The sequence below is a fragment of the Tamandua tetradactyla genome, chromosome X (assembly GCF_023851605.1).
Source record: "Tamandua tetradactyla isolate mTamTet1 chromosome X, mTamTet1.pri, whole genome shotgun sequence".
In the NCBI taxonomy this organism is placed as follows: domain Eukaryota; kingdom Metazoa; phylum Chordata; class Mammalia; order Pilosa; family Myrmecophagidae; genus Tamandua; species Tamandua tetradactyla.
Genome location: NC_135353.1, coordinates 8,667,754 through 8,684,852, shown reverse-complemented (window position 1 = coordinate 8,684,852; position 17,099 = coordinate 8,667,754). Strand labels below are relative to the sequence as shown.

General features: G+C 41.0%; 1 protein-coding gene across 4 annotated transcripts in view; it reads left to right on the top strand.

The window, feature by feature from the left end:
- AFF2 (ALF transcription elongation factor 2) overlaps positions 1-17,099 on the top strand; it is a 506,169-nt gene that overhangs the window by 151,716 nt on the left and 337,354 nt on the right. For all 4 annotated transcript variants that reach the window (XM_077144839.1, XM_077144837.1, XM_077144840.1 and 1 more), the window contains exons 2-3: positions 2,646-2,766; positions 13,992-14,852. In XM_077144839.1, coding sequence (XP_077000954.1) covers positions 2,646-2,766; positions 13,992-14,852 — 982 coding nt within the window. The remainder of the gene's footprint in view (positions 1-2,645; positions 2,767-13,991; positions 14,853-17,099) is intronic.

Here is a 17,099-nt window from a genome sequence, read left to right as displayed (position 1 = left end):
GCAATGTGACCCCCACCATACAGCATACAAAAAAGGGCGAAGTTGGAGATATTTGTCTGCCCTTCAGGAGCAGTGGAACTCTACGGAGATTAAATTTATTCTCACCAGAGCTATGAGAATCAACTGTTCTTTGTTGTACATGTCGATGAAAGGCAGCGGGCAGTTTTGCCTGCAACAGATCACACCAGTACGCACAGTCTGTTATGCAGATTTTCATCTGGAATTTGGTAGCTAATGAACTGAGGCAAAATGTAGCCAAGAGCCTCTTGAAAAAATCCAACTGGGGTCTAATGCACTGAAAGTGCCCTTACTGCTGGCCCCTTGAAGTGTTGTCAGGCCAGCTAAAGCCCGTTTCCTTTTCTTCTTCTTCCCCACCCCCCACCTTTGGGGTTTTAATTATATCTTTCTCTCAGAGGAGAAAGAAGGTAGTTTGCAAAGCAGAGACCAAAGTACTTCAGTTTGCTTGATGCGAGAATGAAGTATGGTCTATAAGCCTATCATCCAGAGGTGTCAGGTGTGTGGAATGAACAGGCATCTTGCTCACATTGCATGGAATCCTGAGACTTTGGTTCTTGTTTCTACGTGGAGAATCATGTGCTATGGAAGGCTCAGGAGTTATGTATCCGTCTTCTCTTTTGCATCAGGCCCTCAAACCCCCCACCCCCACCACAAGGTACTGCTTTAACTTGTTACCCCACCCCCACCGCTGACACCCCATCTTTCTTAGGTTTCGAATAAATAAGTGGGCGTGGAGTAGACTCAGCCCCTTATGTGGTGATGAGGCATATTCTTGCACTCTCCACTTAATGGGCGGAAGATGTTACTGCACCTGGTCAAGCCCACATTGGCCCCTGACACTAAGGCATTGTGATGTGGAACAGCGGTCTGGGGTTCTGATCTCACCCTTTTGTGAATGGAATGAACGTGATGTTAGACAAAGCCATAGCTGTGGATGGCATCTGAACCTACAAATGATAGGCTACCTTCCAATATCTGGAGTTGGCCACTTTACTGTCCAGGTGGAGCCCAGATGTGGGACCTGGGCTCTAGGTAGGCTTCTGGGGATTTTCTTTGTTTTCTCCTGCCCAGCCAGTGGAGCATTTGCTGGGCAGGGCTGGTGGGTGGCCCAGTGAGCTCTTAAGTATCTGAGATCGTTTGCATTATGAAAGTGTTACGTGCATTTAAGCATCCTATAACTTGCTGCTGTGGTAAAATTGTGAGATTAAGTGCTATTTATCCAGAAGTTAAGGCTCGCAAAGTCACTTTGAATCTGGCAGTTCAAAGATTCCTATGGAAAAAGGTGATTGATTAAGTGGAATGGCATCATACACTCCATGTATATCAATATCTTCTTAAGCTGCACAGATATTTCATGCTCTGGGCATGAAATTTTTGTAATTTTTTTTTGTAAATTAAAGTTATGATACACATGAACAAACTAGGCTACCAGTGATAAGCATTAAGACATGGGATGCTTTCAAAACCTGTCGACTCTACTTTTCTATCAGTATGTATTGCTCATAATTCCTTTAGCTCTTATGTTCATTTGCATGCCAATTATCTAATTAAGTCTTAACATGGTAGTATTAATGTAAGGAAGGAAACCAACATTTACACAGCACTGCTAGGAATTTTACATACATTTATGTAATTAAAATTTTCCTGGTATATGTTCTCGCTTTGGGTATGATTAATGTCAAAAACAGGGGGGAAAACTCACAACAAACAAAAAAAAACACACTATTGTAAGGCTTATGGGCTGTGGTTTCATTTGCATCCTTTATATGATGCAGAAAATAATTATTTCCTTGGTAAGGAAGGGTTCAGTACTATAAAATTCAAGGGTCCAGAATTTATCTCAAAAGATGTCTAGAAGCTTTTCTCCTGATCCTCCAACAGGAAATCCTGCACAGTGATAAAGGTCCCAGAGTTCTGTAACCTTTCTAAAACATATGTGCGTTCAGGCCATTCAAAGCTTTGATGCCTCCTTTCATTATTAATCTTTTGGTGTTTAAGCCAGACCCCTTTCTTTGTGAAGAATTTCCCCCAAAGGCAGGTTTGATTCAAACCATGAGAAGACCAAAACAACAACAAGGAAAATGAAAAGGAATGTGGGTGATTAAGTGATTTGTTTTATTTGGTTATGGGGGGTTTTGTTAAAAAAAAAACAAAAAAAGAACAAGTCCTTAAATTCTCCTGTGATTTCAGTTCAAGCAGGCTAATTCTGGCTCGGTGCTCCGGATGGAATTCCCTGTTTTCTTCCACTCCATACTTAAAAAATGTCCTAAAGGACTTTGTGACATCTGTGAATTCTGAACCCTAAGCAATGACAAAACCATGCAGCTTCAATTCTGTACCTTTCTGTGATTGGTCTGACTTTTGGCGAGTGTGTAACTGCCTGTAATACTCAAGCAAGGACTAGGGGAGAGGATTCTTCCGTACTTAATGTTCTTGAATGGAATTTCTGACAAGCAAGTCTGTTTTCTTCCTTAGGATCTTAAACCCAGTGGGAGAAAAGATTTTCTATGCAGAGTCAACATGAGTAGTGTGGCCTCCATGTTTTTTTTCCTTAACAATAACAAGGGATCTAAATGATTTAGATGGCTAATTAACCTTCTTCTTTTGTCTTTTCCTTTTCATGTCAGTCACTATGAACAAGACCGCAGTGCCCTTAAAAAAAGGGAATGGGAGCGAAGGAATCAAGAAGTCCAGCAAGAAGAAGATCTCTTTTCTTCAGGCTTTGATCTTTTTGGGGAGCCCTACAAGGTAGCAAAACATGTCTGTCATTTATCTTTATGGAAAATGGTTGCTTGTTACATTTTTGAACTCTCTAATTAGCATTTAATCTATCTTTAAAGCACCTAAATCATTTCCGGAAGAATATGCTTCTCAGCAGAAATATATGCATACCCTATATTGCAGGGAGTTGCAAGTTTCTGGAGAAGTGTTCAGACAATCTCCATCTTCTTTACTCCCCAACACTTCCTATGACAAGGTAGCCCCTCAAGATTCCATCAGAATGTCAGTGGATGCGGTTCCCAATCAGTGGTATCCATTGGGAAGGCTGCTGCTTTCCTTGCCCATTTTAGGTTGTTAGCAGCTGTTCAGTGGTTTGAAAACTCTTTGAACAATCACTAGGAGAAAAGAAAAAGCATATAATTTTGCTGGTGGCTAATGACCATTAGAAGGTTGCTTCAACCAGCTAGGGTGGCATGGCCAGTCTGATTGTCCTGAGGCTAGTGTGTAGTTTCAGTAACAATTGTACTGATAGGTCACCAGGTACTGACTTCATTTTTACTTCCCTGTTATACAATGACAGCCTCTAAAGTTTTCTATTTGGAGTGGGTGTTGACAGGTGATTGGGAAGAGATTCCTGATGGAAGAATCTGAATCTTATTGAATTGCTGGCAGATTGCTGGTTTTGATTGAAATTAAGTAGCACTGTAATTTTCTATAATGAAAGAAAAAATGATTTAAGAAATAAACCAATAGAGGAAATATTCAAGTTAATGACTTCAGGAAAAGGAAGGCTCTTAATGAAGAAAGCAGAGGTCCCAATATGACTTTGGAATAGACATGTAAACGGTTTGACTAGGCAACTGGTGAGACCTGAGTCTTATAGCCTTGTTCAGGGCAAGTAAACAATTCGTGACTGAGGCTCTTGGGTAACTTTCCAAGTTTGGTAAGTCTGTCCAAAGGTTGTACTTTGTTTCACAACTTAATTAGTGGTTTTCAATCAGTCAAAAGAGCAGAATCCTTATAAAGGCATTTTTTTCCATCTCAATTGATTTAATTTACATACTACTTTCAAATGTGTGTATTTAAATATGTGATTAGTTTAAGAAGCCTTTACTGAATGCCTGCCATATGCTAGTCACTGCCTTAGCCTTTTTTCTTACAAAGGGGAATAAGCCATATTCCCTGCCTGCAAGGAATCCTGTGGCAGTGGCAAAGATCATTAGGAGCAAGGGAGGGAGGGTATATAAGTGCATGGTAACTGATAAAGAGATAGGGAGAAGCAAATCTGCAAAAATTGTACCTCAGGCCAAGGAGTTTGGACCCGATTCTGTACGTGAAGAGAAGTCATTACAAGTTTATCAGTCAGGCCATAGTCAGGACACATATGCATTCTAGAAAGATTATATGTGGCAAGTGGGAGTTGAAGTGATGGGACTGGGCATTTGATTGGACATGGAGAGGGTGGGATAGGGATGCCTTCCAAGTTTTTGACTTGTGAAGATGAAAGTATCATGAATAGGTTGTTCAGGAGGAGAACAGGATTGGTGGTTATAGAGAGAAAATAGTTCATTTAGATTTGAGCATATTGGATTGGAGATACCAGTAGGATGTCAAGGGAGAGCTGTCCAGTACACATTGGATATATGGATCAGGAGCTCAGGAGAGCCATCAAAGGAGGGATTTAGGTATTATAACAGCCTAGGTTACCCTGAAAGCTGAGAGACTGAATAAGATCACTGAGCCATATAGCAGAGTTAGAAGAGGGGTGTTCTCGTTTGCTAGCTGTCAGAATGCAATATACCAGAAACTCAATGGCTTTTAAAAAGGGAAATTTAATAAGTTGCAAGTTAACAGTTTTTAGGCTGTGGAAATGTCCCAATTAAAGCACATCCATAGAAATGTCCAATCTAAGGCATCCAGGGAAAGATACCTTGATTCAAGAAAGCTGATGAAGTTCAGGGTTTCTCTCTCAAGTGGAAAGGCACATGGCGAACATGGTCAGGGCTTTTCTCTTGGCTGGAAGGGCACATGGCATCATCTGCTAGCTTCCTCTCCAGCTCCCCAGGAGGTGTTTTCTTTCTTCATCTCCAAAAGTCACTGGCTGGTAGACTCTCCTTCGTGGTTCTGCAGCATTCTGTCATCCTTCTCTACTCTCTCTGAATCTCCCACTTTCTCCAAAATGTTTCCTCTTTTATAAGATTCCAGTATCAAGACCCACCTAGAATGGGTGGAGGCATGTCTCCACCTAATCCAGTTTAACACCCACTCTTGAGTGAGTCACATCTCCATGGAGATAATCTAATTAAAATTTCCGACATAGAGTGCTGAATAGAAATTAGAAGAAACGGCTGCCTTTACAAAATGGGATTATGATTAAAATATGTTTTTTCTAGGGTACATACATCCTTTCAAACTGGTACAAGGGGCAAGGAGAAAATCCTGAGGAATAGCAACATTTAAGGAGTAAAAGAGGTGGTAAAAGAGGCCAGGAACGGAAACTAAAAAGGAGTGACCTGAAAGGTAGGGAGATAACTAGGAGAGAATAATTTAACAGAATCCAAGGAAACAAAGTGCTTCTGGAGGAGGGATTTGCTAGTTAAGGGTGTCAGAAAGGTCAGGAAAGGAAAGGACTCTAAAATGGGTACGGAATTTGGCAGTTGGAGGTAATTGGTGACCTCAGAGAGCATCATTTTGTTTGTTGTTGATGGTGGTGATGGTGGGAAACCAGACTGCCATAGGTTGGAGTGAAAATGGGAAATGGTAAAGTAAGGAAAGAGAGGCAGAGTATATAGGATTTGATCCTGCAGAGAGCTTTTTTTGGATGGGAGGAAGAAGGAAGGAAGATAAGTTAGAAAGTAAAGAGAGAAACTATGTGACAGAAGGCTTTTTTTTAAAAGTGAGATAAATTGAATGTCTTTAAATGTTGATGGGAAAGAACCAATGTCAGTGGAGAAGGAGAGGGTAAAGTTACATGAGAGATGATAATAAGTGGAGCAAGATCCCAGATGAGATGAGAAAATGCAAAACCAAAATCATGTGAAAAGGAAAGGGAGATGAGAACGTAGCTTTAGTATGTGAACAAAGTAAGAGAATGGAAAGAACATTGGGGGTAAGATGAGCAGTTGTAGCCACCATTTTTTTCTTGGCAGAAAATGGGAAGAGATGTGAAAGGATGTTAGTGAAAGACCTTTTTGGAGGAACAATCAGATTAGTTTAACATTTTTTTTTTGGATGGGTTAGAAGAATGAGCTTTAGTCAAAGAGATTATTCTTAGAATGCAAGATCCACCCCTTCTTCAAAACTAATATGAAGTGCCAAGTCCTTAATTTATTTTCCCTTTATAACTTTAATTCATAATGCGTTAACAGTCTTGTATCTTTAAGGCAACCATCATCTCTCGTTAACAAGGCCTGTAATAGAGACACATAGTTATCTTTAGATGTTAGCAGTGTAGTTTAGAGCAGGCTGTTGGAAAACTGTATTATCAACATTTTCAGAGGGTTCAAAAAGCCATCTGTCTTGGTACTACAGGGGTATATCAGGTAGAGACACAGATGGGAACATTTAGTGTAGTGCAGGGGCAGGCCTGTTGTGTGATTAGTACCTTGTCATAAGTCTTTTTGCTTCTTGACAGGGGTGGGCTTTTGTTCTTGTGTCAAGACTATGAAAGAAAGGAAGAGTGCTAAGAGTGACCCAGTAATTCTTTTTCCATCACTCTTGCTTTGACGATGTGTTGTCCTTTTCTGCTGTGTCCATGTTCAGGGTTCCCTGGGAGATCCCTAGAGAGTATGCCTTGCCCCTCCCCTATTTCATGATACAAGAACTGATGTGCACCTCCATGACTAGTGTGGGCACTCTTGGAGTGTCTGGACATTCCAAAAACCAGGAAGTTCTAGTGCCGGCTCTTGGGCCACCGATAGAAATGGAGATATGCTACCACTTTTCTCTAGGTTAGCATGGGGATGCTTATCAGATTAAAAATCAAACTTCCTGGTGGTGGAGTGGGCTTGCTGTAAACTTCTTTCCAGCTGAAAGCCAGAAACAGAGCCCAATCACTTGTCCAACAATGTCAGTTGTTCACCAACTTGCCAGAAGCACCAGAATCCATTAGCTTCTCATGTCATTGTCTTTCCATGTTCCTGGCCAAAATTTCTTTCCCTTCTTTGTTTCTCCTCTACTATTCTTGGAATGGAAAGACTGATGACCATCCCCACATTTGGTCAGTGGTAGGAAAGCTGCTTTTGTGTAACTTATAACTTTTCAATCTGAGTTTGGGTTATGCTCTTGACAAAGATGTCTTTGAAAGTACTTGGGAAATATAAAGCCATTTAGCATGTCTAGAGTGTGGAAAGTTTGGGTGGGGTGAAGAACTGGCCAAGTGCCAGCTTTGTGCCCAGCACTGTGCTAGAGCTTCATATATGTGTTCATTTAGTTCTTACAACAACTTTATGAGGTAAGCATCTTGCCCTGGTTTCCCAGGAGGAATTGGAGTCCCAGAGAAGTGAGGTGGCTTACTGGTTTCATATCCTAGTAAGTGACAAATTTCAACCTTCAACCCAGCCCTGTGTCTACAACTTGAAGTTGTTTATCCTCTGACATAAAGTCAGAAGACCTGGTAATCTTACCTGTTGTGTAATTTGGGGGAAGAAACTTCATTTCTCAGGACCCATAATCTCCCCTCTGAAGTGAAGAATAATACCTAATAATGATAAACATTTTATAACCCTTCACTGCTCAACAAGAATGAGGAAACCGAGACAAGAGAGGTTAAGTGGCTTACCTGAGAAGTCATTTGGGTCAGAGTGGGTAGAAGCCACATTGAGGCCAGAGCTGCTTTACTGACTGGCTTGGTTATTGTAAGAATCAAATGAAACAACCCGGGAGACCTTGCTTTGAAAGCTATAAAGTGCTATACAAATTCAAGGTATTACCATTATTATAATTGGCCTAAAGAAAGAAACAGCAACTTACAGCCTAGAGAGATTAACTGTGAAAATATTAGAATTAGGGGGAAAATATAAATAACCAAATCACGTACTTTATCCACAATAAAATGAGAAAAAAATGAACTTCAAAAAGTAAATTACTTTGCTCCTTTTATTAAAAAGAAAGATGATGGTACAATAGCCTCCTGTCAGATTAGTCTTGCACTGGAATTATCCTACTGGTTTTCAGAAAGCATTAGAAGCAAACAGTGGGAAGTTTGCATTTCCTGAAGTAATGAGAGGCAAGAAGTTTAAATGAAGGAGTGCTGTTAGTCATGAGCCACAGACCAGACATGTAATTTATGCCTGAAAATACTTGGAAAATGCATTTCCTTGTTGATGGAGAAATTGCAATTACTTAGGAAATAATCACTCCAGAGGTTACCTTTAAGGAATCAACCAATTATCTAGAACCAAGAAGTTAAGACTTGGCCAGATTGAAGGACACCTGTAACTGATTGAAATGGCTAAATTTCATTTTTGCCATGTTTATAATGTTCAATCAAGACTGTCAAGAATACCTTACTTCTTAATAGGATTACGAACTCTGCAGGGCAAAAAAGAACATTTAGTGTGACTGAGAAGTTGCTATGGTACATAAGGAGAGCATTTTTGGTAGGTGTGTATAAATATATTTCAGGCCCCACTGGGTTTTCCATCTGGTGGATCTCATAGCTACATCTTAAGAGATCTAAAAACTGGTTGACAGTTACCATTCTTCTTTGGCAACCTGGGCTCAACTGTTAATTATTTGGAGGTTGCTGAATGGTGGACTTCTTCACGCTAAGTGTCTGTGTGTCTCTGAGCCTATCCTGCCTCCTGAGCATTTTGAATTTACCGGTATTTATTTTAAGAGTGACCATGAGATCATGATAATTCCTGCTAGTAGCAACAGCACGTCTGTCATGCAAAACATATGGATCTTCCTTTAATCAGCAGCTCAGAAAGTGTCACCAGTGAACTCATCCTTGAACTGTCTGCTATGCAGTTGCTGTCACAAGTCCCTCAAGACAATTGCTCCATGAGGAAGCTAGTCTAAGGGAGATGACAGCCCTCCATTCTTCTAGTTTATGTCAGCTCCATCCATATGTCACTAGTGTGCAAGAAAGCTATATAGTATCTGGACTGGATGAGCCTAGCCTGCTCCCTAGATCCACATGCAGACAGGCCTTCCTGAGTTAGACTTGAATGTAATGCTTTTACGTTTTCATAAGAAAAAGGCACTTGAAGAATGTCTTTGCATCTTCTGTAAAATTGGTGCTGAAAAAAATGTTCATTTTATTGTTCAAAAGTCCTTATAAACAAATAAATGGAAGGAATTACTGATCAAATTTTAGTATCAGGCAACTGTTTGTCTTGTTTAATGAATGAAGCTATGCCTGCTTCCTTCAGACCAAAGAGAATTACTTCTGTGCCTTAGCCATCAGGAAACCCAAAATTCAATTTAATATTCAGTCTTACTAACTGAGTTAGCTTAACTTTCACTTTACTGTTTATGTACCTTTTACTCTAGGCCTTGGCAAATCCTTTTTGCTTTTTGATATGAGGGTATGAATTATAATTTGGCTCTGTTCAATTCAGAAACCATTTATCAAGTACCTAATATGCATCAGACATGGTGCTAAGTCTTGGGTAGTGTTCTAGTTTGCTAGCTGCTGGAATGCAACACACCAGAGATAGATTGGCTTTTAATAAAAGGGGATTTGTTTCATTAATTCTTTAGAGGAAAGGCAGCTAACTTTCAACTGAGGTTCTTTCTTACGTGGGAAGGCACAGGATGATCTCTGGGGGCCTTCTCTCCAGGCCTCTGGGTTCCAACAACTTTCCCTGGGGTGATTCCTTTCTGAATCTCCAAAGGCCTGGGTTGAGCTGTGAGTGCTGAGATGAGGTATGCTGAGCTGCTTGGGCTGTGCTACTTTGAGCTCTCATTTAGGCACCAGCCAATGAAATCAAACATCATTCATTGCAGCATGCATGTCTCCTAGCCAACTGCAGATGTAATCAGCAACGGATGAGGTTCACATGCCATTGGCTCATGTCCACAGCAATAGAGCTAGGCATTTTCACCTGGCCAAGCTGACACCTGAATCTAACTACCACATATCCACCTCTTGTCAGCTTGGAAACTACACGCATCACCTTAAACAATGTTAATGTGCAAAAAATTCTCTTCTAGCTGTGGACCTATGAATCTCAAAACAAGTTATCTGTTGCCAATATGAAAGGAGGACAGTCACAGGATACAGCTTTTCATTTCCATAGGGAGAAATTGGAAGGAACACAGGAGTCAGAAGACCCTTCTGAAAACCTGCAGGGCAACCTCCACTGGATTTTAAAGTCTGAAAGTCATTTATCCTTTGGTTTTGGAAAGTGGCAGTCTCACCCTTTCCAAGGGTCTATGCAGTGGCCCGCCTCTTTCTGAATCAACCTCAAGGAAAATTGAGGAGACCACCTTTTTCTCAGCTCCACCCTCTCCAAGCATCAGGGCCACACCTGGGCTCTCTGCCATTTCTGGGGCACACGCTCAACCCCTCCATGTGGTGGCAGCCAGGTTCTCCCCAGTCCCCAAGGAGCATGCTATACCTTCTCAAAGGCCTGAGGTGGCACAACTGTTCCACAGCAATGAGATGGGAGACTCATTCTCTGCCCTAAGGGCAAATTTACCCTCTCCACGTATATGGGTGGGTCCACTCTCCTGGGCTGAGGTTTCTTGGCTTCAGACCTGAACTTCCATGGTCCTCACTCTGCAAACTCCAATTTGTCCCTTTTTTGTCCCCCTTTGTCCAGATCGGCAGTGGTTTCGTTTACACCAACAGTCTCTTCAAACACTCCAGGACTTCTCCATTATTCTCTTCACAGATCCTCCAAAACCTTCCCCTTATCCATCCAAAATACTGGTCCAACATGACTTGCACTTGCAAACTGCAGCAGCACCCCACTTCTCCAGTACCAAATCTATTCTAGTTTACCAGCTGCTGGAATGCAACACACCAGAGACGGATTGGCTTTTAATAAAAGGGGATTTATTTCGTTAGTTCTTCAGAGGAAAGGCAGCTAACTTTCAACTGAGGTTCTTTCTTACGTGGAAAGGCACAGGACGATCTGTGCTGGCCTTCTCTCCAGGCCTCTGGGTTCCAACAACTTTCCCTGGGGTGATTTCTTTCTCCATCTCCAAGGGCCTGGGCTGAGCTGCAAGTGCTGAGATGAGGAATGCCAAGCTGCTAGGCTGTGCTATGTTGCGATCTCTCATTTAAGCACCAGTCAATTAAGTCAAACGTCACTCATTGCAGCAGACACGCCTCCTAGCCAGATGTAATCAGCAGCCGATGAGGTTCACACACCATTGGCTCCTGTACCCAGCGATAGATCTAGGCATTTTCACCTAGCCAAGTTGACAACTGAATCTAACTACCACAGGTAGTATAGAGATGAGTAAAAGTTTGTCTCTGCTTTTTAAGAGTTCACAATATCATGCAAGAAAAATTATCCTAACTGTAGTATAAGCTACATGATAAGAGATTGAGTTTCTAGAATTCTTCAGAGAACTTCCTTTTTCACTTAATTTTATTCATGTAGACACAGTTTTAAACAATGGTCAGTTTAGAAATTCTCCTCATTTAAAGCATATTTTAAAACCTAGAGGTGGGGACAAATCTAAGCATGTAAAAGAAACCCAAATCATTATTGCATTAAATGTAAATGAAGGAGCATAAAACCTATCCAAGGTTCTCTCCAGTACAGATGAGATAAATATGTCCCTTTTATTCACTTCTGAAACAGGGACAAGGATGTAGCTAGCTTGTTTCCAATCAAATGAACCTTGAGATTCTTGGGCCTTGATAAAATTACATTGGACAGAGAGAAGCAGTTCTCACAGCACTGAGGTATGGCTATGGTCCCTGTGCTACCTCGGGGCAAAGTGCTGATTCTGTAGGAAAGAAAGGCATTTGAAATGGGAAATAATATCATTTTGTTTCCCCTTGCTGAGGTAGACCCTAGAAGATATCTGGGTATCAGGGTATGTTAAACTGTTGAACAGGCCAGAACAATCCTGCAAGTAATTAGAGCTTGCATCAAATTCCTGGTAGCTCTCAGCACAATGAAATCTTGTTTTAATTTTAGGGACTGAATAGAGAGATTGACTTTGGCTGCTAACCCGTAAGGTTCATTGTGCAATTCACTTGAAGGAGACTACTATATTCAGAAAATTTATTCTTGTCTTAGCTAAAATGTAATTTGTGCCACTAAAAGTGACAAACCTAGGGACTTTTAAGGAATGAAAATGATATCCAAATCTTTAAAATAAGTCTTTCAAAAATACTTCTGAAAATGGAGTGATAATTCAGCCAAGGATCATATGGACCGTTAATTGCTTAATCAGTGCTTCATCACCAAGGTTGCATTTGATGTCATATAGGATGTTCTTGAAAATAAGTGCATCCACGTTGACATACATTTATTTGGTTTCTAAAATTCCTAGTCCCTCACCCTTAGCATGTAGTTAGTAACTTTTCCTTAAACTTTGATGTTCATATTTCTCTCATTGCTGCCCTCAGTTTTTTGGTAGTGTCTTGTGATTAAACACATGGCATGAGTTTAATACTTTAACAGCATATGGAGATCATGCTAATAACAAGGCCAAGTATATCAGTTTGAATTTCTGTCTGATTGTTCCTTCTTGGCATCTTTTTCTGGCTCCTCATCTTCTCCCAGGCTCTTAAAGATTGATATTCCCAGGGTTCTCTCCAGAGCTTGATCTCCTCATTCTACATTTTCTCTCCCTGGGTGAGTTCATCCATTTCCAGCACTTCATTTACCTCCATCTGTCTGCCCATGCTCAGCCTCCCATCTTCATAACCAGAGAATAGCATAGACTCATATGACCTAGTTTAGGCAGAGAGACCAGACTTGGATAGGTACACTCTCTGTGTTCACCAGGAGACCGGGCTATGTTAGGGGCATGCAAGAACCCTTAGATGTTATGTATCTATCTCCTAGGATAGTGTGCAAATGGGGAGCTGGTCACTCCTGTATATAGGGAGTGTGCCTACAGCTCCTAGGATGTGAAGGTCACGTACAGTGGGTGAATTTTCTGTCCAGTGTCCAGAAGGTTCCTTGGGTGCTGGTAACCTTCTTTCAGCCTAGGTATGAGGAAGTCCCTTGACATTCTGAATTCAGTACTTTGTTTTGGATAATATCTCTGATAGGTATAGATAACATCTTTGACCTTCAAATGTCAGAAACTGAGCTTACATCAATGGCATTTCCAAGTATACAGCCATCCAGATTTTTTTTTTAGCTATGAGAAACTATATTACAAAACCCATGCATCAGTTCAATTCTTTTAGAAGCAATCCCAGTCATTTTAATAGGATTAGTCTATCCTACAGGGGATGGAGAAACTGGTATGTTGATCATCCCCAGAATGATGTGGTTGCCTCTGTACCTCCTACATATGATACCTACGTCACTTTGAAAATATGACTTTGTCTTTATTAAGCACCCATTTAAGTTCCTGCAAACATTTTCCTAAGTTGCTGAAAAGACACAAGAGAGCTTGAGTCATTGTTGATGAATGATTGCACCATTTCAAAGTAAATGAGTATGAATCATCAATATGTAAATACAGTTACCTCCAAACTCTAGGTAGACACTGGTAATTTATGTTGTTTTTTCGATGAAAAGGAATTAGATTTGCTTTAGTCATAAATTAGCTCACTTAGGTACTTAATCCCATGCCTTTTCTAAACTTAATGTAGTGATGATAGCGCAATTTAACTGACTTCCTTATCCAGTGGACTAAATCTTTTCCATGGTATAATGTAGTTCAAAGGGCTGATGTGTCAAGAACATAGATAAGTTAAATATTCCATTATAAGTTCCATGATCGTTGGGTGGAAGTTTTTAATCACAATGTACACTGTAATAATTCAGCTCATGTGACATAAAAAAAGTTATTTTGCTAATAAAATTCATAAATGACATCATTTAAAATTTTCTCCCAGTGAACATGTTGAAAGACAAGCCAGAGAGTATACAGATGTAAATCAGTTCAGGCTATTCCAAAAACCTCTTGCAATAGTGTTATTGATTTTTTTCCTTTACCTAGCACATGAAAAGTATGAAATTATGTGGCAACATGGCAATTTAAAAAACAAAACACCCTATATACTAGTCTACTTAGGTCATCTGTTTGAAACGTTAACATTAGGAAACACAAACCTATTCATTGTCTCTCCTCCCACCCCCATCTTTTTGTTATTTTAGACAAACAAAGGTGATGCACTTGCCAACCGAGTCCAGAACACGCTGGGAAACTATGATGAAATGAAGGATTTGTTAACTAACCATTCTAATCAGAATCATCTAGTGGGGATCCCAAAGAATTCTGTGCCCCAGACTCCCATCAACAAAAGTGAACCCAGCTATTTTCCAGAACAAAAGAACCGAATGATCCCACCTCACCAGGATGGTACCCACCCCTCGGCGCCAATGCTTCCACCTTCTGTCGTGATACTGAATTCAACTCTGATACACAGCAACAGAAAAGCTAAGCCTGACTGGCCAAGAGATGGTCATAACCCCAGCACCGTACCAGCAAGCCAGACCAATAGCCAGCCAAACAAGATGCAAACTTCCACACAGGACCAGCCCCAAGCCAGACTGGAAGACTTCTTTGTCTACCCAGCAGAACAGCCTCAAACTGGAGTCGTTGAAGAGTTAAATCCATCTGCAAAGGAAGAGAGTAACCTCAAATCCGGTGGAGAGGATGCTTTCAAAGAAATCTTTCAATCCAATTCACCAGGAGAATCCGAATTTACAGTGCAAGCGCCTGGGTCTCCCCTAGTTGCCTCATCTTTATTAGCTCCCAGCAGTGGCCTTTCAATTCAGAACTTCCAACCTGGACTTTACTGCAAATCAAGCATGGGACAGCAAAAGCCAACTGCATATGTACGACCTATGGATGGCCAGGACCAGGCACCGGACATCTCTCCAACACTGAAGCCTTCAATTGAATTCGAGAACAGTTTTGGAAATCTGTCATTTGGATCCCTCTTGGATGGAAAGCCCAGTGCAGCTGGTTCTAAGACTAAACTGCCAAAGTTCACGATTCTTCAAACAAGTGAAGTAAGTAATGTTTAAAGTTTTGTTTTATTTCACATTCTGTACTTCACTGCTCTGAGTTCTATAATCAAGTATTCACAAGCCACTCATATTTACCTGATTGAGCCACATAGGAGATCATTCAAGGTCAGAGTCTGATTCTTGATCTTCTGTCACTTGATTGACACTCCGCAAACACAGTTCAATCTCAGTAATGTGGAATGACAAAAGACGAGGTCAGTCTGAGTTAATGAGAAGTTGGAGTTATAAAGTAGCTTTAGATAATGCACGTGTAGTAATAGTACTTACACATTAATAACATTTTAGATTTGGAATTAGCTTATGTAACATGAGGTTCATATAAAGATTGTCAATCACGATAGGCCTTCAGTAGTCAGTAGTATATCACAAAAGCAAAGCACAGAAATTCCTTAGAAATGCAAGAATATACAAATATGATTGGTTGGAACCAAAAGTGGAAGGCATATTAGTTTCTTGAGTACTCGAAGGGCTATCCCTTAGCAAGGTCTTGGTATTCTCTCCCATATCCCTCAATCTTCCTTTTGTCATCTCCTTCTGCAAGCACCTATGTAGCTCCCTTATACCACTCTGACCCTTTCTGCCAAAGCAAAAGGTATTATGATCAACCAAAATCCCACTGGGTTTAGAATGATTCAATGTCCTGCCCATCTCAGGAATCATTGCCATCTGAAAGAGAAGTATGGAGGGACCAAAGCCTCTCCCAAAGGAATGTCATGCTAATGATTGGATCCCAGGCCTTGTGTGGCTCCTGGATTGGGGAACTTATATTGGGCTGCCCCTCACATATCACCAAGTAAGCAAGCAGCTGCCTGCTCCACCTCAAGAGCTTGACTGAAAGAAGCCACTGCTTTTAGATTGGATTCCCATTACTTGGTGACCAAAGGCTTAAAAAAGATGCGGAAGAAGAATGTGGGTTGGAATTCCAATTCAGTTGGAGTCTAAATTGTGGTGGATTCCTAGTTAGTGGTTTCCGAATTAGAGAAGTCTGACCATTCAGGTTGTCTGACTCTTCTTCCTTTGTTTGTTACTTGGCAGACATGATGATTTCAGAGGAAGATGGTCACTCAAAATATGGAAACACTGGGGATGGGCTGTTGGTTGTACTTTGGGAGCATATGTTTCTAATATTGTTAAATTCCTGTAGGTCTTCTGCTTTTTTGTAACATCATTCATCAAGTCTTGTGAAGGTCACTTCCCAAGGACCTCACTAGTCTATCACCTTTTCTCTGCCCTTACTGCCTTTGACCCAACTTTGAGCATCTCACTGATTACCCCACCTAGCTGGTCTCCTACCCCCTAGTCTCACCTCTATTCCAAACTACCCACCATAAAAGCTGGTCTAACAGGAAGATCCAACCATGTCTCTTTCCCATGTTTCATTCGCCAGTTCCTTCTCATTGCTTCTTCTAGCGAAGAAGTCCAAGTCTCTTAGTACAGCATACCAGGCTCTTTGCTTTAAGGTTTCATAGTCCCTTTCTGACCTCCTAGACCACCACTTCATCCCCACATTCAAGCCCAGCCCTAGGGCCCTACCTGTGGTTCCCAGTCACATCATACTTTATTCCTTTGGTGCCTGCTATCCCCTAAGCTTAGAATGCCTTTCCCTTCCTCCCCTTGTCTTTCTGATGAAGTCCTGTTTCTCCTTCAAGTTGGCTCCATGCCACTTGAAGCTTCCCTGGCTCCACCAGGCTTAATTACAGATTGCTTCCTTAGGGTTCCTCTAGCACTTTGTATCTACTTTGGCCCTTGTCTTATTGCATTGTAGTCATTCATTAATGTGTCTGTTTGCTTCCTTAGACTGTGAGCTCCTGGAGGGCAAGGACTCTTTCTTCTTTTCTCTGTATTCCAAGTGCCTACCAGATGCCCGGCACATAGTAGATGCTCAATAAATGTTTGTTGAATGAATGAATGAATTTCAAAATGGTTACTTGTTTACATTTCCTAAACCATAATGTTAATCAGATAACATGAACACAGGAAAACGATTGAGAAAAAAATCCGTCCTTCATTTATTTCTTTAATTGGGATTCTGCCAGCCCATGCCTCCTTCGGCCCTACTGCTGTACAGCCATTGAGAATTTCTCATTTCTACTGTGTGACTGGATGCAGGGCTTTAATACTTACATACCACAAAAAGATCTACTTTGAGAGAAGAGTACTGTGTAATGGGAGGCTGAGATGTCATCCTTGTCCCCTCTCCCTCCCTTCTCTCAGCTATCATTCCCTCAT